Source organism: Pristis pectinata, chromosome 4 (assembly GCF_009764475.1).
Source record: "Pristis pectinata isolate sPriPec2 chromosome 4, sPriPec2.1.pri, whole genome shotgun sequence".
NCBI classification, from domain to species: Eukaryota; Metazoa; Chordata; class Chondrichthyes; order Rhinopristiformes; family Pristidae; genus Pristis; species Pristis pectinata.
This window is the reverse complement of record NC_067408.1, coordinates 23123162-23148389: the sequence shown is the minus strand read 5'-3', so window position 1 is coordinate 23148389 and position 25228 is coordinate 23123162. Positions and strand designations below refer to the sequence as shown.

The 25228-nt window shown below is 38.5% G+C and overlaps 1 protein-coding gene across 3 annotated transcripts in view; it reads right to left on the bottom strand.

Moving 5' to 3' along the window:
• The window catches only part of fnip1 (folliculin interacting protein 1), a 72278-nt gene that overhangs the window by 22322 nt on the left and 24728 nt on the right, over positions 1-25228 (bottom strand). For 2 of the 3 annotated variants that reach the window (XM_052013258.1, XM_052013259.1), the window contains exons 3-10: positions 19863-20003; positions 15128-15228; positions 14314-14388; positions 12829-12917; positions 10815-10904; positions 3643-3714; positions 2244-2379; positions 1329-1530 (exon numbers count right to left, since the gene is read on the bottom strand). In XM_052013258.1, coding sequence (XP_051869218.1) covers positions 1329-1530; positions 2244-2379; positions 3643-3714; positions 10815-10904; positions 12829-12917; positions 14314-14388; positions 15128-15228; positions 19863-20003 — 906 coding nt within the window. The remainder of the gene's footprint in view (positions 1-1328; positions 1531-2243; positions 2380-3642; positions 3715-10814; positions 10905-12828; positions 12918-14313; positions 14389-15127; positions 15229-19862; positions 20004-25228) is intronic. The other variant, XM_052013260.1, reaches the window with a different exon arrangement.

Here is a 25228-nt window from a genome sequence, read left to right as displayed (position 1 = left end):
CCAAACACAGAAAAATGACAGGTCTCCCATGTGGGAACAATGATGAGGCCTTTGCATATTAACAGCTGTATAATTAAAACAAATATTAAATCCAAGGATGGACAGCTGGAGAAGAATTAACAAACTTCATCATGCAATGGAATAAGTACTTGTTTCCAATTATTTTCTAGAACTGAATTCAGATGATTTCATGAGGTCTTTCAATCCTCACATAGCAGGAGAATCAAGCTGACTGTTCACCATTGCTGTCTAAGAGCCAGATCTAGAACAACAGTGGCTGAGTGACTGGCCTGAAGTACCTGATTAGTCTCAAAGGATATCAGAGGCTTATACTTGAAACAGTGATTGGCACTCCTGCTTCATGCAGCAAGTATCTTTTTGGAACTGTAAAAGGAAATTACTTTCACAGTCAAGTTACACACACACCCTTCCCCAATCCTTTTACACTTGGTACGTCTTTTATCATAATACCATGTAGGTGATTTTTTTTGTCATAGGTGTATATTTTTTCTCCACACATTACCCACTTTACCTGTGTAATTACTCCACATTACCTGGTCAAATCACATAGGTGCCACAGCCAAGAAAGCTCACCAGCGCCTCTACTTCCTCAGGAGGCTAAAGAAATTTGGTTTGTCCCCTTTGACTCTCACCAACTTTTACTGATGCACCATAGAAAGCATCCTATCTGGATGTATCACGGATTGGTACAGCAACTGCTCTGCCCAAGACCGCAAGAAACTGCAGAGAGTTGTGGACACAGCCCAGCGCATCACGGACACCAGCCTCCCCTCCTTGGACTCTGTCTTTACCTCTCGTTGTCTTGGTATAGCAGCCAGCATAATCAAAGACCCCACCCACCCGGGACATTCTCTCTTCTCTCCTCTTCCATTGGGTAGAAGATACAGGTGCCTGAGGCCACGTACCACCAGACTTAAGGACAGCTTCTACCCCACTGTGATAAGACTATTGAACGGTTCCCTTATATAATGAGATGGACTATGACCTCACGTCCCTTGTTGTGACCTTGCACCTTATTGCACTGCACTTTCTCTGTAGCTGTGACACTTTACTCTGTACTGTTACTGTTTTTACCTGTACTACTTCAATGCACTCTGTACTAACTCGATGTAACTGCACTGTGTAATGAATTGACCTGTACGATCGGTTTGTGAGACAAGCTTTTCACTGTACCTCGGTACAAGTGACAATAATAAACCAATACCAATTACGTAACAAAACCATAAAATGTCAGTGGGTCAGCAAATGATTCAGATAAAACCATGCAGTACTACTTCCCATTCAGCAGAAGAAGGAAACACTAGTACCTGCTCAATAGCAAATTTCAGTCTGTTCACATGACTCTCAAAGAGAGGGAAATGAGCAAAGAAGAATTCATGAAACTTATTGTTCTCCTCCTCAGCCTGTGATAGCGAAAATATAATGCCAATAGCAATCTTCTTTTTTCGAACAATGGAAGGATTTGAACTACAGCTTTCATCAGACATATTAAAACTCTCCTCTACTGACCTGAAAGACAACAAAGATTTTCTTGAACACAGATGTCTTTAAATCAATTACATAGAGGAAAGATTGAATGTATAATAGCAACTTAAAGTGAAACATGAAGGAATTGGGAATAAAAAAACTGTATTAATGTGGACTGCATTGATATTCCCCCACTTACTTCACTGTAGCTTGTTCTCTCTCACCCGCCCATTAACTCCCCACTGATTCCACCATCCAAACCAGTACATCTTTTGGATGTCAGAGGAAATCAAACCATCCACGTGATCACATGAAGAACACAAACTCCACACAGCTGGCACCAGAAGTCAGGATTGAATCCAAGTGCGGCAGCAGTGCCGCCTCTTGCATTAGAATGCTGTCCATTAGATGAGTGGCAAGAACTGCACATCTCCAATTTTTGAATTATTTCAAAAAAATATTACCACCATTCTTCCTTCAAGAGATAGAGAATGGATCATTTGCACATTAGACCAAATTCATGAGAGTCATTAATGGTGAGATGCTCACCTGGCAGACTGTCAGGCGGTTAAAAAGGTATTGATTAATTTAGAGATGAGTGTAATATGGTGGTGCTTTAAGTTTTCTAGCATGGTAAAGGCAGCAATGCACAATTTTATTTTGAAATATTACCCAATAGTTTTGTATAGCATCTTATGCTGAAAAGACAATTTGCTTATGGCTTTCTTTTTCTGATTGAAAAATTTCAGGCTTACCACCTGGGGAAAACTCCATTTTCAAGACTGGTATTCTTACTGCGTCGCCAACGACGATGGTAACTGCTTGCACAACTACTTGGAAGTGAGGAGCTTGGTGAAGGAAAGGGTGTGATCAGCAGACTGCTCAGGGAAGCTGTATCAAAAATAAATTTGAAACATGTGACAGTGGCTTATACATTTTGAAAACGATAGTCTGGGATTTTCATTCATTTCAATGTAATGCAAATTACTAGCAATCGCTTCCCAAAATAAATCTAAAAAGTATTCATTTTTTGGGGGGAAAAAAATCAAGAACTCAACAAGACAACCAGTATTTAAACTTGTGTTTCAAAATGAGAAAAATAAGTGTTCAGCATTGATATTATTACAAAAAATTCAAGCTGATTGAGAGTGGTCACATTGTCCTCCATGTAATGAAATGCAGGGCTTTAATTTTGCAATGGAATTTCATCTGCTCATTAGGACTTCCTTGAATAGACACTGGAAAACACACAGTAAGTGCGTTCTTTACAGTCTCATGGGTACGTATTCTGAACTGAGGTCACTTATCCTCTGTTCACAGCCATGCTGGGAGAAACCTGCAACAGGTTTTTCTTGGCTGGCAATTGTTAAATGATGGAAGTCAAAACCTGATTATGGGGTTAATAACATTAAAAGTAGTCAGCTTGGAAACATCAAGATGCTTGGAAGATCAATTCAACTGGTCAGGGAGGTGCAGTTAGTGTTAAAAAATATGAACACTTTTACAAAGGTTCTTAAAATCATAGTTAATGTTAAGTACTTCATGGTTCAAACGCTTTCTATATTTTACAGCAAACCACTTAAATTAAATTTCTACCAGTTTATAACAGCCATGTCCAAATCAGACGTATAGCTTGGCCATATCAGAATACAAAATAATGTAGTCTGAATATACTCAACAACACAGAATGGCAAGTTTCAACAAATAATAGTGTTTCTCAAAGATTATTTTCTTGGATTTTTTTAAACCTAAGCAACAGTCCCTGTACTCAAAAATGATTAATGTTAACCAAAACATTTCAATTTAATTAAGATATCTTTATTAGTCACATGTACCTCAAAACGCATCGTGAAATACAACTTATGCATAGTGTTCTGGGGGCAGCCCACAAGTGTCACCACGCTTCCGGCGCCAACATAGCATGCCCACAACTTCCTAACCCATACATCTTTGGAACATGGGAGGAAACTGGAGGAAACCCACGCAGACACGGGGAGAACATACAAATTCCTTACAGACAGCGGTGGGAATTGAACCCAGGTCGCTGGCATAGATGCATTTATACAAAACACTTTAGAGCTTGCCTCATAGTGATTACCATAAGAACTCAACATTGAAGTTACTACTATAAATGATAACACATTTAATTCTTACCAGATCGTGTTATCCCGCTGTCTCTATCTTCATTGATTCCTCTGCTGGGCATGTCCATTGGGGTGCTATGAACTGTAAATGTTAGAAATAGTAAGATGAAAAATTTTGACCGTCGACTAACCTTATCTGACTCTTCCCACAGTAAGTCAACCAGACCACAGTGCAAATAAAATATCAGTTTGTGAAACAGGCAAGCTTCAAGTTATCCTACTGTGGTACCCTGCATAGCAGCATGCGTACTAGATTCATGACAAAGGATCACGTGCATCAGCATGCAATTCATCAGCAAATAGTAAAAGTTGAAATTTCTGACATTGCTACTGTTCCTAATGACCCACCACCACAATCAAGTCAAAGCTGAAGTAAATCATTCATTTTGATGATTGGAATGAAATTGTCAATATGCTTTACATTAGATAAACTGTGATTATGCAAATAAAATAATTTTACTTAAGAATGCATGCATTTTGTAAAGTTTTATTATAAATACAATAACTCCAAAGTCAAACTCCAATTTCCTATTCTAAATTCCTCATTTCATTAATTGATAAATTTTTCAACATCATAAGAGTTTAATTAAGAGCTAACACTTTAAAAGAGCCAATTAGTCTCAAGTAATTTCAATCAGCTAGCTTGTACTTTCTGCTAATTAAGGCCACAAAACTCTGTTTCCTTCCACCAGTTCCCTTCACCCCATCACATGATGCCACTGAATACTTATTCATAGGTCAAGCACCCTGTGTCACTCTGAAACTATTCAACATTGGACTTCCCAGTTTTAAAACAATCAATTTTGCAATTCCCAGTTAGGGCTCAATTACCATCCTTGCATCACTGGCTCACAATCTATATAATAAATATCAATAATTTGGAGAGGGGATCAAGTGTAAGTTTGCTAATGATACAAAACCAGATGGCATTGTGGGCAGTGAGAAGGATGCAGAGAGGTATCAGGAGAATGTAGAAAAGTGAATAGGCAAGGCCATAGCAAATGGAAAAACACAAGGTTGTTCACTGTGGGGGGGAAAAGTAGAAAGATGCAAGTTTTGTTTTGGTAAAATGGTGTGCAATGGAAAGATGATGTTCAGAAGGATTTAGGTACCCTTTTACAGAAATCACTCAATGTTGAAATGCAGGTACAGGAAACAATTAGAAAGGCAAACATTTGTTGGCCTTTATTGCAATAGGATTCAAGTTCACAAATATAGGTGTGGTGTTTCAATTATATAAGGTTCTGGTGAAAAGACATCTGAAATATTATATATGGGTCTGATCTTCCTGCCTAAGAATATACATGTAATAGAAAGGGGTACAGCAAAGGTTCACCAGATTGATTCCTGGATGACGGTCTTGTTACAAAAGGACAGATCAAGCAGACTGGGCCTATACTTTTGATCTTAGGTGATTTTATTGGAATATACAAAATTCATCCGAGGCTTGACAGGGTAGATGCAGAGTTGATGTTTCCCATGGTCCAGAAGTCTCAAAATAAGGAGTCGGCCATTGAGAACAGAATGAAAAGAACCTTCTTCAAATAGAGAGTTGCTAATCTTTTGAATTCTGTACCCAAGATAGATGGGGAGCTCAACAGTTGTGTATATTCAGGAGGGAGATCAACAGATTTTTAAATATTAAGAGAATTGAGGGATATGAGAGTGCAGGAAAGTGGTGCTGAAGTAAAGACTTAATTGAATGCTGGAGTAGGCACAAGGCACTAAGCCTACTTCTATCATCTTACTTGCTGCTCGCCCCTACCACTGGACTATTAATTCACCAAAGAGTGCTAAATGAAGACAATCGAGCCTTTCACCATATCCAAAGCATTAATCTGACTACTCTACATTGTCAAACACAGTTTCTAATTCAAGCTATCAGATATATAATTTAAGTACCTATATCCATGCAACACAATCAAAACCTGAGAATTGCTGGTACAAATTGTGTCTGAATTATACACAATACAGAAACTACATTTTTTCCATGAAGTGTTTGTGGTCATGTTCAAAAAATGACCAGACTAATTTTTGTTCAGGTACAACTTTTTGAAATGTACATTCTCCAATCAAAGAGTTGGAAGGATTGTAAAAAAGTATACATTTTTTTACAATTGCATGTAATGTTGAGAGAAACAATATTTTACAATAGATTTTGGATGTATCATTTAAGGAAGACAGTGACATGAGATCAAATGCTGTTCAAAGAAGATTGGAAGGGGTAATATCAAAAAGCAAGATACACTGAATATTCTAAAAGGTGTAGGCAAAATCATGAACAAATTCATATGAATATGCTGCTGGGGTGATATACAAAAGAGGAAGAAAAATAAATTTAGTACATTTGTAAAGATAGTTCCATCAAGATATATTTTAGAGTTTCAGGTTGAAATAAGTCAGGTTCAAAGTACTTTTTTTTGAGCCTCATTATTCCAGCACTGCAAGTGCCCAAGGCTTCTGATAATATTGCTTAAAAGCTGGAAAATCTCTCCCCAAAATGAACATCCATCTTTCTGGCAACCTGAAGTTTTCTAATTGCTCAGCAAGGCTACTTCTGACCATTCTAGGTAATCACAGCGGACCAGCTGTTACTGTGCAACATATCCATCAGAATAAAGAAAAGTGTGAGGTGATATATTTTGAAAGGACTAATGAGGCTAAGTCATAAACATTTAATGGTAGGACGCCAGGAAGTACCGAGAACAGAAGGACCTTAGAATACAAGTCCAAGCTTCCCTAAAGCAGGTAGTTCAGGTTGAGAAGACAGTAAAGGAGGCATATGGAATACTTGTTTTCATTAGCCAGGGCATGGACTATGAGAGCAGGAAAGTTATCAAGTAATTTTGTAAGACACTGACTAGGCCACTGCTGGAGTATTGTGTGCAGCTCTGGTCACCATGCTATAGGAAGAATGTGATTGCACTGAAGAGGGTGCAGAGGAGATTCATCAGGATATTGCTTCAGAATAGAACATTTCAGCCATGAGAAGAGTCTGATTAGGTTGGGTTTGTTTTCCTTGGAATGGAGGAGGCCAAGGATCAGGTTCAGGTCTATGAAATTATAAGGGACATAGGGTCGATAATAGGAAACTTTTCCCCAGAGCAGAGACATCTAAAACTAGAGGGCACAGTTGTAAGCAGGAGGTTAGAGGGGATCTGAGGAAGAACTTTTTCTCTCCCCAAGAAGGTGGTTGGAATCTGGGATGCATTGCTCGAGGGGGTAGGTGGGAGCAGAGACTCTCATAACGTTTCAGTATTTAATCGAGCACTTGAATTGCCATGGCATAGAAAACTATGGATCAAATGCTGGTAAATGGGATTAGTATACACGGGTATTTGATGGTCAGCATGAACATGGTGTTGCAAAGGGACTGTTTTGGTACTCAATGACTCCACAAAAGGGAAAAATGCACATTTTCTACTGAACGGAACTTCAATTATCCAACAGCAAAGGAGGAACCTGATCACGAACTTACTGAAGGCACTGGCAAATTATGGTACAGAGCAAAAATGTCCATTATTCACCTGTAAGCATTAGACAGCATACACAGGCAGACTGTACAATCATGAAGGACAACAATTAAAAACCTAATTCTTCCTAATCAGCAACGATTTTACTTTAGATGAACCATTTACCAATATCATCGCAATCAAAATTGGCTGATCCAAAAGACCAAGTTTTGAACTTGAAACTCGTTTTGGATCACAATGTTAACTGTTACAAAAAGGCAGCTCTCACTCACTATAGCTGACCTGTCTTCTCTCAGTTAAAAGACTAGGATCCTTTTCACAACAGGAGATATTAATTACTTAGAGTAAAATTTCAGCTCTTTGCCTTAAAACGTACCTAATGAAGCCTAAAAGTCAAGTATTTGCCAAGGTTTACTAGAAGATGCCAGGAAACCATTGTTCATCAGTTGCTGGGTGAAGATTGTCTCTCAAACAGAAAGCATGCAAGCTTGAATGCTATTAATTACCAGAAATCACATTCAGAAATCACCAGTCACCCTAAAGGAATTTCAAACCATTTTAACATTTGAGAACAGGTAAATGAAATGTTCTCAAATATTTATTTCTTAACTAATATTTTTAATCCAGTGTGTCAGTTTCTAAAAATGAAGTTTAATGACATTATTTTCCTCTAACATCATAGATTATTTTTATAACCTGTTCCATATATGTGGAAATGAGGTTTACATAGTCCAAAAATTGGAAGCTCTAGTGGTGCAACCAACAATGGACTGCTATCCATTGAGCATAGAAATAAGCTTGAAATCTTAGTCTCATGTCAATCAGTATTAGAGTTTCATCAGTTCTCAGTTGCTTCACAAGATGGATCTTGGTACAACATTGCAATCAAAGGACAAAGGGAAGGATAATGTGCAAGAAGGAAAACTGAGGAGGCCATCCCTTTCCTATTATATCTAAAATACTGTTAACTGGATTATACCAAACGAAGTATGGATAGCACTGAAGAAGAATGCAACAAAATAGACATTTGAAAAAATATGTAGACTGGGCAATGAATTTTAACACAGAAGTGTGAGTTGATGCACTTTGGTTTGAAAAAAATGGGATCAAGGCCACAGAAAGAAATATTCTATATTGGATAGAAAAGCAAAGGAATCCAGTAGTACAGATAAACAAATCAAGCTCCACAGCTCAAGCCACCAAATGTTAAGGTGAAAATGTTAACAAAGCACCAGGATTCATCTCTAGGCATGCAGAATTCAAAAGTAGCGATACCAAACTTGTCATCTCTACAGTGTACAGTTCTTGTATCTGTACATTAAAATGTACATAGTGCACTAAAACTCCAATAATATGCTATTCAACCATTTGGAAATCTCAGGAGCTTGGCATCTGGCTCATTAAATTATGTTTCCTGCACTTCCTTGAAATTTGCTGGGACTCCCAGTTTCTACCCTCCCTTTAAACTTTTCAGGTTAACTGGAAAATTTATATTAATGTATAACATCTAATAAGAAGTTAATTAAAAGTGTGTTGGGGTATTAATAGCAATAACATCCAATAGTGCACCAAAGTCCTGAGCATGTTGGATTATTGGAGTTTTACTGTAGTACTGAAGAAAATGCAGAGAGATATACACAAGGACAGCACCAAAATAAAGTTGCAACTATGGCCAAACTCCAACAATCCAGCACCCTGGACACTTTGGTAAAGCAGAATTTCTAGACTATTAGAATTTCTCAATGCCACATTATTAGAGTTTTACTATACTGGAAATACAAAAGTCACAGAATCAAACGGCACAGAAACGGGTCCTTTGGCCCACTTCAAATGTGCCAACCATCAAATATCCATATACACTATTCTATTTTCCCTCTTGCATCCCCATCAAATTTCCCCTCCCTGATTCTACATTAAGGAGGATTTACAATAGCCAATTAACCTACCAACCACCAGGTCTTTAGCAATGTGCTAGGAAACCCGAACACTCAAGGGAAACCCACACAGTCTCAGAGCCCAAACTTCACAAAGATTTCACCCATGGTCAGGATCTAACTTGGGTCTCTGGAGCTGCAAGGTAACAGCACTAATCAGTAGACCACAAGCCATCAACCCAACAAAAGGACGGGGGAAGACTTAAAGGAAAGCAGATAGAAGTCTTTAACATGTTACGGATCAGGTTGCTATGTGGTGAATGTCCCTTTAAGACATGGACAGTAGAGTAGTAGTGTGTGTGTGGTGTCGTCAAGACAGCAAGAAGACAACAACGTGCTGATGGTTTTTGCTCAGTGAGTCAGAAGAGAGAAAGAGATACTGACTGCTGGTCTCTGTAACAATGGATGAAGAACAATACCTGTGTCTGTCACTACAATCCATGTATGGATATCTGGAGCAAACAAGTGGAGTCCACTTTGTCATTAACCTGTAGAGGGAAACAGGTATTTCTGTGGGTGGCCACGTCTCGAATGCCTTTGGGGTGGCAGATACTTCGGAACAAAGCAAAGGAGATCATCAGTGATTGAGGTGTCGTATGGGTTCCATCATGGAACATGTGGATTTCGCAAATTCTCTCTATATTCTCTCTACACTTTCTCTTCGGTCAACAGTGGTTTTGCAAAAGCCTTTGCTCACGTTTCACCTTATGACTTGCTGAACTGAACTTTGAGAACTATTCATGGACTTGGGGTTTGGGAATTTGCCACACTCACACTTCGAGTTTAGTTTTGGGGTTAATGTTTAATATCTAACATTTTTATTTTTCTTATTATAAGTAGTTATTAATAAAATATTTTCTAACACTTATACATGATTCAGTGTGTTTCTATTGTTGCTGGTACGTAACAAACATTATGAATGGATTTAACAGTGTGGATGAGGAAAAAATGTTTCTATATGTAAGAATTTAAAACTAGATGCTATAAAAACAAGATGGTTGTTAATAACAATTACTGGAAAAGGTGGACACATTTATAAGAGTCAGTTAGAATGCGAAACTTATTATCACAGGAAGTGGTTGTGGCAAATAGTACATACAAGATAATTTGAGCACCTAAGAGGAAACAAATAGAAAATGACTTGAAAGACTGAGATAAGACAGACAGAATAGGAAGAAATATTAGACTGGTTGGGTCAAATGTCCTATGCTATATATTTTAGAAAATAAATCCAGAACACATTAAATAGGTTTGAAGACAAGAAGAACCAAGAATGGATGGTCAGCAGAGTTTAAGCTCGCTCTGTAAGTGTATTTTAGGGTACTGATGCTTGATTTAATTTTTTGAGACCAGAAACACAAATCACAAAAATGCATAAAAAAAATAGAAACTGGAGAGTATTTATGAATGAAACAGAAACATAGAAAATGCATTCACAAGATCGCATCCTTGTGTGTGGAAGCAATAAAATGGAGGCCAAGAGCTCAAGCAGGCATGCAAAATGACCAAAAGAAAAATAAACACACACTCATTTTTCTTCTTTCATATGAACAAGCACGTGCATCTTGGCATCTTAAAAGCTAGCAACAGATGAAATCCTATCTTATAGGAATAATTAAGGGATGATCAAAAGCCCTCTTCTTGGAACTTGAACCAGACATTGTAATTTTGTTATTTTACAGAAAATTATGAACCTCATTTCCACAGCTGCAAGTTCATGCTCAGCCAATGCACATTGACACACAGAGTCCAGAACCCAGAAACACTATGCAAACCTGCAAAGAAAGAAGCGCTCCGGATCAGGCGGAGCGGTGCTGGCTCAGAAAGACCTGGTGCCCGCCTAGGGCTGCAAAGCTGCGAAAAACCTATGGAGCAAAAGTATAACAAAAATAGAAACAAAAACACAAGACAGAAGAATGGGATTAGTAAAGCTATCAGACAGAAGTTAGATAATAACAAGGTCTTCCTTTTGAAACCAGAAACAAAGCCAGAATTTTCTTGAACGAAGTTTAGAATTAATTCTGGGCCAAAACTTATTTTACATGCACTAACACAAATGTTAACAGACACTTCTCTTTACCTCTCAATAGTCAAAAAGTCAAAAAAGCTGAAAACAAATGATTTGTCCACAGATAGTCCATTGCTGACAAAAAAAAATTTTAAGAAATAAAATTAACAAAACTGACAAGAAACCAGATAGTTTTACTGAGAATTTCTGATACATGGACCAAAAGTAAATACTGTGGGGAAAATATACTTCAGTAACTGCATTTAAAACAGGTTCAATTGATACAGGGCAAAGACATTATCTAGTCTAGGGACAATGCGTTAATAATTTGTAACAAACAGAAATTTCAGTGATGAATATGAAGTGCAAAAATAGCCACTGTCCCATCTTGACTTTCGAGGCTGTAAGTCACTAAGGTATCAATGGAAAAACTAGAAATGAGGGACAAAATCTCTCCACCTAGTTAAAAAATGCATTTAAAACAATTTTTTTAAAAAAAAGTTCAGTATCAATTTACATTTTTAATTCTTGTTACAATGCTTGTAATATAAACTGCAAAATGAATACAGTCATTGGATTAATAATCTAGGGAACTGGACATCATCAACCAACAGGGAACTGTGTTACAGCTATAAGCATTAATAGCATCCATTCAACCAATGTATTTTACATTTTAACCTTTTCATTATCCCTAAGATTCAACAAGAGAAACAGTATAACTGACTACATTTATTTTGGTTCTCAGTCATGCTGTTCCCTTTAATATATTGAGTCAATGGTACTAAACCTACAAACAAAAATCACGTCAAATCACATGGCAACAGTAATGTGAATAGTACACATCATCAATGACACCAGTTAACATCTGCAATCTTGCACATTATAATGTCCTTAACCTTGGCAATGCCAATGTGCAAATGGAGGCAGAAGAATGAAAGGCATTCAGCCTTTGCCTCCCATCACTCAAGTTCCAATGGTAGGCTCATTGTGACACACAAAGTAGTACAGAAAATGTACCTACCACAATCTCAATGCTGAAGGAGAAAGAAATGGCTGGAAAAATTTGAAACTAACCTTTTCATAATGTACACAGCAAATTACTATTTCAGTAAATTGTGCTGCATATGAATGTGTGGCATTCTGTACAGTGGTTCACTTAAGCTCTAAAAGCAGCAGAGGCAAGGCCTATCCTTATAGGGTGGGCATGGGAAAAAATTTAAGTCTTCAGAGCATATTACTTCATGAGAAACCCAAATCAGAACAGCAGCAGCTCTTGCAAGTACAGGGACTGCTGGAATTTAAACAGCCAAGACAATGCACTTAGCAGAATAAACAAAAACCGATGAGCCAAGCCTAATTTACAGGACAAACATTTGGATATTTAGCAGTCAGGTAGAATAGGAAGCCTACTGTCAGTGGGACAGTTAGCTTGCAAAAATTGTTACTGGTTCTATTAAAAAAAGGGCTCATATCTAGTAGCTGCCAACCCAAGATTCAGAATATATGTCTTCATTGATATATGAATTTTGCTGATAAAATTGATCAACAAAGGACATGCATGACTTTGCATTTGTTTGATTAGATGCCAAGTGCCCAGGTCAGATCCTCAAACAAACACCTTTAAGCCTTTCAGAGAGGTGAGGGAGAAGGGGAGGAGGACGAGATTGAGGGGAGGAGGGAGAGAGGGAGGAGAAAGAAAAGAGATCTGAAAGATTGACTCCCCCCTCCAAAGCAGACATATGAAAGTGTCAACATTGTACAAGTTCAAAACTGAAACTTACCTACAAGACTGTTCATCAGAATATTTTGATCCGAGTAAGGTTTTGATGTGGTAGTGTCTTGATTAATAAATTCAAGGCTGTCTTGTAACCTTAAAGTACAATTAAAAATACATGCATAATTCTTTGACAATAAGGACATCTTGCACAAAGCACAAAATAACCCAAAGCCACTGACCAACACCCAATTTATTAAGCCAAAGATTTCTACACAAAATTTATCTCAAACCACCAGCAAGAGCTTATTCATGTAAAATTTAAAAAATAAAGCACATAATAATACTTCTTTAGCGCACTGAGACACAAGAGACTGCAGATGATGGAATCTGGAGCAACCTAAACCACTGAAGGAACTCAGTATGTCAGGCAGCATCTTTGGAGGGAAATGGACAGTCAACATTTTGGGTTGAAACCCTTCATCTGTACTGAAGGTAGCCAGTATGAAAAGGTGGAGAGAAGGAGTGGAGCAAGAGCTGGCAGGTGATAGGTGGATCCAGGTTAGAGGGGCGATAGGCAGATGAAGAAGTGAATCAAACAAGTGATTCAAAATCATGTTTGTTCCAATTATTTAGCATTCTGTACAATGTTTAATAAGTTAATTAAAAATTGTATGCTTTTTTTCCTTTTAGGATTTGCTCCTGAGAGAATTGTTCAATGCGATTTGCTGCTCAGCCAGCTTGATAACACACAGCAGCTGGGCAGCCAAGGTTCCTTGAAGGATTGCCTGATAGCATCAGGAAATTCTGACAGAGATTGCTATACCTTTATGGGAAACTTTCTGACAAGTCATTGGTCATTGTTCCTTCACCACTAACGACAAATTCTGGACAAAAAGTTTGGATTCTAATTTTACCTATTGTATTCAAATAAAAATGTACAGAAAAGTCTTTGCTGAAACCAAAATAAAGTCAATCCTCGCATGTCTGAACAGCAAATAATTTTTGAGAGTGATTATCATGGTGGAATTTTATATCAAAAAGAATGGAAGCTCATTTTTATTTTATTGAAATATCCGATCAGGAGATAGCAAGCAGCAGCCTCTTTCCACAGAAAAAAGGGCAAAAAATGCTGGACTGTAGCTTCTAAACTAAGTGCATGTCTCTTGGTGAGTAGGTCATAGCAGTGTTGCAAACTTGGTTTGCCCATATTTCTTTTTTTTTTGTTCAGGTCTTTCAATGGGTAAAAACAGCAAATCTAAAGATGCATTGTATCTCAGTTACCATCTGAAAATGAAACTGACCACTGTGGCCAACTGGGATCTTATATCAAACCTTCCCAAAATATTATCCTGTTTTACTTTTAGGTGTAAAAAATCTTCAGTGCCTCTTTGTCACTTTTCTTTTATTACAGATTTTCAGCATTTATTTTTCTCTTCTCAACAATTTTCTAATGTTACAAAGATTAAATATTTTAGTTCTCAAAAGGGTCTGATACAGGTTATGTGAAATTCAATTTAATTTTATTTTATTTAATAGAAATGGTACCCACGTATTCAAACTTCCAGTCACACTACCTCCAGTACGAGCTGTGAAAACTTTGCTGAGCATGAGTTGGGGTGGAGACCTAGAAGAGGAAAAAAAACCCAGCAAGGTTCAATTATTTGGAAAATAGCATACCAACATGAAAAATCATATTTCCTTTAAAAATTATACGTTAAATTACTTTAAATCCAAAAGTGCTGACACCGAACACTTTCTATTATGCCTAGTAAATTGCCTAAATGAAGACGTTCAATACTCTGTCTTCCCCATCACACAGCACGTTGGACCACTTATGTTGCGAATAAAAGCATCATTCTGCATTCTTGCAGGTGGAATGTGTATATCACAGCTATGCAAGATGTCCTGACTGCAAAATCACCCTTCAGAAATGGATGCATGCATTAAGCTGGGAATGTTGCTCAGGGAGTCACAAGGAGTATGTGACTTAGGAAATGACATCAATTGATATATGTACACATCATGTATGCTGATATCAGCCTCTGACCACCAAGTCTGAAATGGAAAAGGCAAATGAAAGGACAGAGTGCAACAAGCTCACTGGAAGAGGCATTTTTTTTTATATATAGTTACCAATTAATGATCAACACAATGAAATGTCTGGAACCAGTTAATTAATGTTATAATATGGGGCAAGCTGTAAATATCAGACAAAAATCTAAAACTGGCTGGATCAAGCTTTTAACCAAGTAAACGCAGCCAAATTTTAGATTTTGTTTAAACTTAAAAGAACACTATGAATTGTCAGTGTGTATCAGCTACATAAAGATTTTACTGTGCGTTAGAACACAAAGTACTCTTACCGGATCTGGTGAATTTTTAATGTGGAACCTTTATAGCTCATTGCCACAGAACCAAACATCATCTCACCGAGCATGTTGGCATCCGAGGATTGTCGAGAGCTCTGGAAAATTGAATTAATAAAAATAATAAAAGATTCCTTAAAAATGATTTCAGAAAGAACTCTATTATATAACATCTGGGCATTACATAAGAGAACACTATGCAACTTTAAAATATTCAATTATGTATTGACCTGTTTGGTCTGCAACACTTTTTTGGCCTTTTCTACTTTGAAAGCAATTATGAAAATCACATTATGGGGAAAGATGTAGAACAACAACTTAAACATTAACAGAGCAACAGTGAGTCACTGTACATTATGTTCACAATGTTGAAGAAATCTTGGCTTAAATACTTGTGTAAAAACTAACCCTTCCTCCCTAAGGTGTCAATATTTTGACAGTTAAAAGGATGTTCAGACTGCTGAAAAAACAAACCAGTGCCTACTTTGTGAAGAAGATTTCAGTACAGAATCCAAGGATGTATCACTTAAGGGAACTACAAAAACAAAATTCAGTAAATATTGATCCAATTGTCAGCAACCCTCTCATTTCCTTTTGAAATGCAGAGTTTCAGGGTATACTGAAATAGACAGATTTATATACTGTAGCCTCATAGCACTTGGCATGATTTCTTTTCCATTTCTGTAGATATAACTATTCAAATTCAAACAGAACATACTTTACTGAAAGGAGCCTTTCTCAAACTAAGCATCATTGTTGAGTACAATGTATCAATATCATTCCATGTAGTACACACAACTTTAAGTAAGCTCCCATATACCATAATGCTTCCCCTCAAAAAAATACACCCATGTAAACCATACATTTATAACCATAATTGTATAACCAAAATGTTACTAACTTTTTTTAAGTCTTGTTTAAAAACTTCATTATAAACTGTAATAAACATGTCTATAATTTTTACATTAACATATCTCTATAACTTTGAATACAGTATGCAGTATAGTTTACATAAACATCAACACAATTATCAAATAATTCTGGTACCAACAACAAATACCTATAGCATGAACAAATGGGAATAGTTCTACTTCAGTTGCCCCTTAGCATTCTTTCAGCCTCTATCCTCATACTCACCCTAACCTTCCTCCTCCTCCTCCTCTTCCAGTTTCTCAGCTGGGCTTTTCCCCTTCTCCCTCCCTCCTTCCCCACCCCCCCCCCCTCACCATTTTAGACTTTGCCTTGGATTCATTCCATTCTTTCCCCCCCTTTGAAAGCTGCATCCTGGAATCCACCTCTCCTTGAACACTGCATCCAACGTCCTGTTGTGCTGGGCTTCAGTGCACAGTGGAACTCGATCTATTGCCCAGATTATGAAATAAGCTGTTATGCCTTAAACCACAAAACCAGCAGGTAAAATAAGTCTTCTCAATTTAAAAGCTCCCTAAGCAAAACTTATCAGACAAATGTGACGAATGACTTCAATAATGGGAGTCTTTAAACTGCTTTTTAAACACTTTTTATAAAAGTCTTTCATTACCAATTTCTTTTGCATTCTGTCTTCAGGATTCTTCTAGTCCCGAATCCATGATACTCTTTCCAGAACTGACTCGCTTCCTGGAATTTTAGACTGGTTTTGCCTACGACGTATGATTTCTATTAGCTTCTCAAACTTTTTTTCTAACCACTACTACTCATAATCTCGTCCTTTGGCTCCGGCACTTTCTTACAGCTTCATCATTCTATCCACACAAGAGATCCACGGCACTATTCACCACTTAGCACTCAAGATCAGTGGTGTATTTTTGTGTCTTTGCAGCTTGTGCTGCTCAACTTTTTGTTTGAGCATGTCTTTTTCAGCACATTGCTCCATCTTGAGCCATCTTCAAAAGTGTGTTAATCAACCAGCCTTCATCATTAAATCAATCTGTCAGAACTTGCTGTGTCATCTTCAAATCTTGTGTTTGTGTGTTATGTGTGATTCCTGTCTTCCTATAAGCTTTTGAGTGTTGGACTGCATACAACAGACACCTCAAAGTACTGGACCCACCAACTATCTCTGCAAAATCCTCCAAATCCACTGGAAGGATAGGTGAACTAATGTCAGCACCCTCTCAGAACCCAACATCCCCAATGCAGACAAGGGGATGCTGTAGTCTGGCAGACTAACCTCTACCTTGCAGAGCCCAGATGGCAGCTCACGGATACTGCCTTATAACTAATCCTGGAACCTATCAATGAACACCAGGCCACTGTCTCCTGCACGGTCACAGATCTCATCATATCAAGAGATCTCACCTCCACAACCTCCAACCTGATAGAACTAGGAAGTTTAGGGTTGGGAACTATCTCTTAGCCAAGATCCACGAACAGGACTGTCCTAGTAAGCCCATTGTTTCTGCCTGCTCTTGCCCCACTGAACTTATCTCCTCATAACTCGACTCTATCCTGTCTCCCCTTGTCCAGTCTATCCCCACCTACATCTGGGACACCTCCATCATTTTGACAATTTCCAATTCCCCAGCCCCCACTGCCTCACTGTCTTGCAGAGAACCTGTGCTCTGTCCTGAGCTCTCTGTTGCATGCCATTTCAATTTCCCTTCTCATTCCCACTGACCTGTCCATCCTCTACCTTCTCCACTGACAGGGCAAGGCCCAACACCTTATATTCTGCAAAGTAGTCAAAAACCCAATGGCATGCACATGGAGTTTTCTAACTTTAGGTCACCCTGCTCTTCTATGTGTCACTATCTGCCATTCACTGATCCCTAAATGTTCCAATTATCACGTCCCTTACTTATCAGATTCCAGCACTGGTTAGTCTACGTGTTCCTCCAGCAACCCTCTCCAACTTCACCCTCCCTCCGCCTCTCCTTTCCATTTTGTCTGCCTCCATCTATGATCCACCTGCCTCGTCTCCCAACTCTTCCCCTCCCGCCTCCTGGCTTGACCTGTCTGTCATCCTTCACCCCTCATCAGTCCACCTCAGGCTCCTGTCACACCATTTCCCCCCTCTCCATTTCATACTGCTTGTCTCCCCTCTCAGTCCTAATGCAGGGTTGTGATCTAAAACGTCGACAATTCCTTTCTCCCACATATGCTGCTCAACCTGCTGAGGTCCTCCAGCAGATTGTTTGTTGCTTCATATTCTCTTGCATCTCCAGCGCTGAAGCCCTAATTACAGTCAGTATGCTCCACTGGGCTGGCCACATTGTTTCACACTGGACATCAGAGAACAGGCAGACTATTCTGACTTGTCAATCGAAGAGATTACAAGGCAGACAGGGGAAAAGATTCAAGGCTTCCTTGAAAAAAAATGAAACATTCCTATTGACTCCTGAAAATTCCTGCCCCATGATCACATAAAATGAAAGAACATTCAGGATGGCACTGAGAACTAAGTCCATGCTTAAGGCATACACAGAAGTCCTTGTAAAGAGCAGAAAGAGCACACCACTTCCCAGATTACCCACTCACCCCTCAAGCAGTTTCTGCTCCATCTATAAGAGAGTCTGCAGTTCCCCCACTGACCTCATCCATCATTTCAGAACAGAAGTGCAAGCAAACCATCCTCAATTACAAGAAACTGCCTAAGAAGCAACAGCAACATAACTACACACTTTGCAGCATTATGCTCCATCTGCCAACTTCTTACCAGATGATTAACTTGTAGATAGTTATTTGAAAATCCTTTACATCTTCCTCACAACGCACATTCCCCAATTAGCTTTGTGTTATTAAATGCCCACACTATTTTATCATGCAAGTTATTCATCCAAATTATGATTAGATGAGGGACCAGTACCAACCCTGTGGCACCCAACAGTAACGGTCCTCCATCATGTAAATAGACCAAAACTTCATGATCTATTTAACATTCCATAACCAATCCTCTATCCATGCTACTCCATAAACCCAACCTCATGAAATTTGTTTATGCAACAATCTTTAGAGTAATATCTTACGGTATATGATGACTGGCGAGCAAACAATAATCTTTGTTTCTTTTTCAGCCCTTGGTTTGGACTCAAATGGAGACCATTCATCAATCAAAATCACTTATGTTGCTATACTCTGGTGTAAAACTAGCTCTTCCAACATAAACAGATGGGGAAAAAATGAAAGTGCAGAGCTATGTATTCTTTTTCCGTAGGTTCAGTTACCGATAAAAAGCTTTACACATTCACTGGAATTCATAACTTCCCTTGGGGAGGGGGGGAAGGGGGGTGGTGGGAGCCATAATCTTTGGATAAGGGGACACTCATTAAGACCAAGATGAGCAGAAAATTCTCATTTCAGGTTTGTGAATCCCTGGAATCCTCTCCCCCGGTGAATTATTGATGGCGAATCATTCAGCACATTCAAGACAGAGACAGATAGATTTTTGAACTCTGGTGGAAAATCAAGGGTCATGTGGATTATCAGAAAATTATCACAACAGCCACAACCTTAATGTATGGCAAGGGGCCATATGGGTCCCGCTTCAATTTCTGTTGTTCTCAATTAAATATCAATGCTCTCTTTGTAATCAGAAATATTTTCTCATTATGAAAGCAATTTTTACCCATCTTCTAAAAAAATATTGAGCTAAATAACAGCAGAATAAGAGTCTTCCATTGAGTGAACTAAATTACACCCAACAGCATTTTCAGAGTGCAGTTTTCAAATAATTAGTTTCGATAAGTTAAAATACAAAAATTAAAATTTGCATTCAGTAACTTTAGGCTTTTACCTGGCATTTCGAGGACTGATCTTTAGAGTTAGGGGCAGATGACGAGGTGGATGAGAAGCTATCTGATGAGCTGATACAAGTATTGCATTTTGAATGGCAATATTTCTCGAGAATCTTTGTTTGGATTTCATTGCAAACTTTCTGTAAATAGGCAAGTTTTAATTATTAAAATCACTTCATAAAGGTTCTGTTAAATCATTTTAAAAAGTGAAAAAAGGAAAGGGGAAAGAAAACTAAGCTACCTATTTTGTGCAAGTGCACGAATTGCCATCCCTGTAGATGGCACTACAAAGGTAACCTTAGATGAGTAATTGATTACAGTGAAGCAGCTTCATCATTACATAACAAAGTGCAGTTTAATGGCACAGAACTTGCAGTCAGCAACACGTTGAAAAATCTTGTGGATGAACTACAAAATATATTAACTTATGCAGCAAGGCCTCGCATGGTGGCAAAGGCTTATTGACATAAACCCACCATGTGCTTGTGCATCCACGAAGCCAGTGAAAAAGAATCAGAGGCAGGCTGCTAAGCCACACTAAAACAACAAAAAAAATTTGAACTTTTCAAATATTAACAAATTTTAAGTAAAATTGGAATATGCAAATAAACTCAAACAATTAAATAAAGCTTTTAAAATACTAACATCTAACTTAATACCTTGCAGCTTTTCTCTCCCAATGAAAGTAATGGAGAACTTTCTATGCCAAGTCTAAACTGGTGTAAATTTTTTTGAATAGATTCCCCCAATGTGCTGGTGAATTATCACAACCCTATTTCCACTGCTGAACTCTGCGTAGGGAGTGCAATGTCAGAGCTCAGTTGGCAAAACACCAGCAAACAACTGAGCGAGTATGGCATGGCCAGTTTTCATACGTGTACACAGGGAAATCCCGAACAGTGACATTTTCCAACAAAATCCAACAAAATTTCCAGCATGCATTCACAGCTAAAATTTTCTATTTTTGGAGTCCAAGGAACATTCTGGGAAAACACACCTGAAGAAATGTAATTAAAATACCAGTGTTTAAAGAAATATCAAAAGTACATGATCATATGTCAGTTTGAAAATATACCAAAATTGTGCTATGCCATGGGATTTATGAAATGTGACATACTCAGTAGCCAATGATAAAAATACCACAAAGGTTTGTAATGAAATGCCAATTATAATGACAACCAAAGCTGAGAAAGACCCATCCACAGATGTGGTCTTGCGGGGTTTGATATCAGACCTTATACTTACCAGTGTGAATCAACTACAGTTTCCAAAATCTTCCCCACTGGATTAATTTCCTAGTTTTATCCCCCCTCGCACATTTCTCAAATAGCTAAATAATTACAAAAATGGGTGTTAATATCCATACACTTCAAATTTCTTTTTGCAGTCCTTACTAACCTTTTGTCCTGCCTTTACTGTGTTTTCCTATTTTACAGTACTGATCACAACAGGGGGATTTTAACATGAAGGTGGATTGGATCTCAGGAGAGCGAGTTTGTGGAATGTCTACAGGATGGCTTTTTGGAGCAACTTGTTGATGAGCCCACCAGGGGGTCAGCTGTTTTGGATTGGGTGCTGTGTAACGAACCGCAGCTGATTAGGGAACTAAAGGTAAAGGAACCATTAGGAACTAGCAATCACGATATGATTGAGTTCAGTTTCAAATGTGAAACGGAGAAGCTAAAATCAGGTGTATCAATATTTCAGTGAAACAAAGGAAATTACAGTGGCATGAGAGAGGAACTGGCCCAAATTGATTGGAAAAGTAAGCTAGTTGGAGGGATGGCGGAGCAGAAATTGATGGAATTTCTACAAGAAATAAGGAAGATGCAGGATAGATATATTCCAAGAAAAAAGGTTATGAACAGAAAAATGGCACAAATGTGGATAACGAGAGAGGTTAAGGCTAAAATAAAAACAAAAAGGTGGGCATACAAGGAAGCAAAAATTAACGGGAAAACGGAAGACTGGGAAACTTTTAAAAACTTACAGAAAGAAACTAAGAAGGTCATTAGGAAAGAAAAGATGAATTATGAAAGGAAGTCATCAGATAACATTAAAAAAGATACTAAGAGTTTTTTTAAATATATGAAGAGTCAAAGAGAGACACGGGTTGATATAAGACCAATTGAAAACGGTGCGGGACAGATTATAATGGATAACAGAGAGATGGCAGAGCAATTAAATGAGTATTTTGCATTGGTCTTCACTGTGGAGGACATCAGCTATATACCTGATAGTCAGGGGTCTCAGGGGATAGAACTGAGTTCAGTCAAGATTACTAGAGAGGAGGTGCTCGGGAAGCTAAATGGACTAAAGACAGATAAGTCTCCCGGACCGGATGAGGGGCACCCCCGGGTTCTGAAGGAGGTGGCTTCAGAGATTGCGGAGGCATTGGTGATAATTTTCCAGGAATCAATAGACTCCAGCATGGTTCAGGAGGACTGGAGGGTCGCAAATGTAGTTCCGCCGTATAAGAAAGGTGGGAGGCAGCATAAAGGAAATTACAGACCTATTAGTCTGAAATCGGTGGTGGGAAAAATATTGGAATCAATCCTCAAGGATGAGGTTCTGGAATACCTAGAGGTGCAAGGCAAGATAGGTCCTAGCCAACATGGTTTCGTGAAGGGAAGATCCTGCCTGACCAACCTATTGGAGTTTTTTGAGGAAATCTCAGGTAGGGTGGATAAGGGAGAGGCTATGGATGTTGTGTATTTAGACTTTCAAAAGGCCTTCGACAAGGTGCCACACAAGAGGCTGATTAATAAGATGAGAGCTCATGGAATTACAGGTAGGATATTAGAACAGATGGAGCATTGGCTGGTAGGCAGAAAGCAAAGGGTGAGAATAAAAGGATCCTGTTCTGGTTGGCTGCCAGTTACCAGTGGTGTTCTGCAGGGGTCAGTGTTGGGGCCACTTCTTTTTACTTTGTACATCAATAATTTGGATTATAGAGTAAATGGTTTTGTGGCTAAGTTTACAGATGACACCAAGATAAGTGGAGGAGTAGGGAGTATTGAAGAAACAGGAAGGTTACAGATAGACTTAGATAGTTTAGGAGAATGGGCAAAGAAATGGCAGATGAGATTCAATGTTGAGAAATGTGCCGTTGTACACTTTGGAAAAAGAAATAAACGGGCAGATTATTATCTAGATGGGGAGAAAATTCAAAGTACAGAAGTGCAAAGGGACTTGGGGGTACTCCTGCAGGATACCCTAAAGGTTAACCACCAGGTCGGATCGGCGGTAAAGAAAGCCAATGCTATGTTGGCATTCATTTTGAGAGGTATAGTGTATAAAAGTAAGGAAGTGTTGATGAGGCTCTATGGGGCACTGGTGAGGCCTCATTTGGAATACTGTGTGCAGTTTTGGGCCCCATATCTTAGGAAGGATGTACTGATGTTGGAGAGGGTTCAGAAAAGATTTACGAGGATGATTCCCAGAATGAAAGGGCTTACTTATGATGAGCGTTTGTTGGCTCTTGGACTGTACTCACTGGAGTACAGAAGAATGAGAGGGGACCTCATAGAAACATTTAGAATATTGAAAGGACTGGACAGAGTAGATGTGATTAAGCTGTTTCCCCAGTGGGTGAGTCCAGGACCAGAGGGCACAATCTGAGAATTAGAGGGTACCGGCGAAATTTCTTTAGCCAGAGGGTAGTGAAATTATGGAATTCTTTGCCACGTACAGCTGTGGAGGCCCATTCATTGGGGGTGTTTAAGGAGGAGATTGATAGGTATCTAATTAGTCAAGGTATCAAGGGATATGGGGATAAAGCCAGAAATTGGGGCTAGATAGGAATAATTTTAGCTTAGCTCATAGAGCAGACTCAATGGGCTGAATGGCCTACTTCTGCTCCTTTGTCTTGTGTGATCTTGTGAATTGAAAAGTGCTGCACAAGTTGGACACTACTTTTCAATTTCCTATATGGAATGGCTCAACATAAAGTTTCATCCTTTCCTATTCCTGGCTCCCCAACTATTCCTGGCTCCCCAACTATTTCATCTCCTAACCTATCTCCTTATCAATGAAACAAATCTCTTTTCCAGAACTCCAACTATGCTATGTTACAACTTGCCCTTCTTCCATCCTTTTAACTATAAGTAACTCAACACCATCCTCCATTTGAACACAACAAAGCCTCATCTAATGCTGCTTTATTCTTGACTGCCTGTTTTTGAAAGGAAAACCAATTTGCGTCCTCCCAATCTCTGCACCAAGGTAATATAACCCTTCACCCCACTACTGTACCATAAAGTGGCCACATCAGAAATCACAAAAGGTCATTCCCCCACACTATCCACTACTGCTCTTCTCCTCCCCATGCATCTTCTCCCTCCAAAGGTAATTAAGTGACCATAGCCACCTCACTTCCCTACACCCATTCCCTATCTCTCTCTCTTTTCCCAGTCCCACACCCACTGCAGTCATCCTGATGCTTTCTCATCCATTTGTCCTCAAGAAATTAATGTCAGCTCCCCATGTGCAACCCGAAAGATACACCAGCTGCTGTTTAATTTTCCATATCAGAGTTTAAGTTTCTGGTTTAAAAAATTTACCTACTTTTAATTCCTACATCCACAGTACTGGTTAATCACAATTTAATGACCACCCTCAAGGAAGATCTTTAATTTGAGATTACAACTAATTACCCAAGGGTGAATCATTGTACAAAATCACAAGGAATCCTCATCTACTTAAAACACTGAATGACATTTACTCCCCCTCCCGAACCTTAAGTATCTGCTCCTCCTTACTTTTGAAAAATGCAAAGTGGAAATCAAATATTGGTGAAAAGATCTTCAAACACACAAGTGTTCATCATTAAGAAACTACATTCAAGACAATTTTTTCTTGGAATGGAATCATATTTCCATTATATTTTTCAACAGATATGCAAATGCATTTTTTCTTTTGAAGTTGAGGGTCATTTTCATTCCATCATTTACAAACACGTCACACTGTTGAATGATAATCATATGACTTCCTTAAAAACTCGTGAGATAGAGCTGCACAGAGACCAGAAAGAAATCACCCTCACACTACTCTATCATGTGGTAAAACACACAACCAAGCCTGGGGGAAAAAAGGACATAAAATATTGCCATTTTGGTGTAAATATTTCAGATTTTAAGTGCCCACGGGATTTTGCTTTACTATCATGAAGGGAAAATAGATTACATGGCTTTAAAAGCTTCTGGATTATGTCAACAAGTTTGTGACACTACAAGACTATTGACCTATCGCTTTTTTTTGCTGTATAAACAAATCTCAAAAATTTAATTTCACTATTTTAAGCAAACAATGGACAGTGAATTATTTTCCATTCATCAAGTCACAAATAAAATTAGGCAATTACACT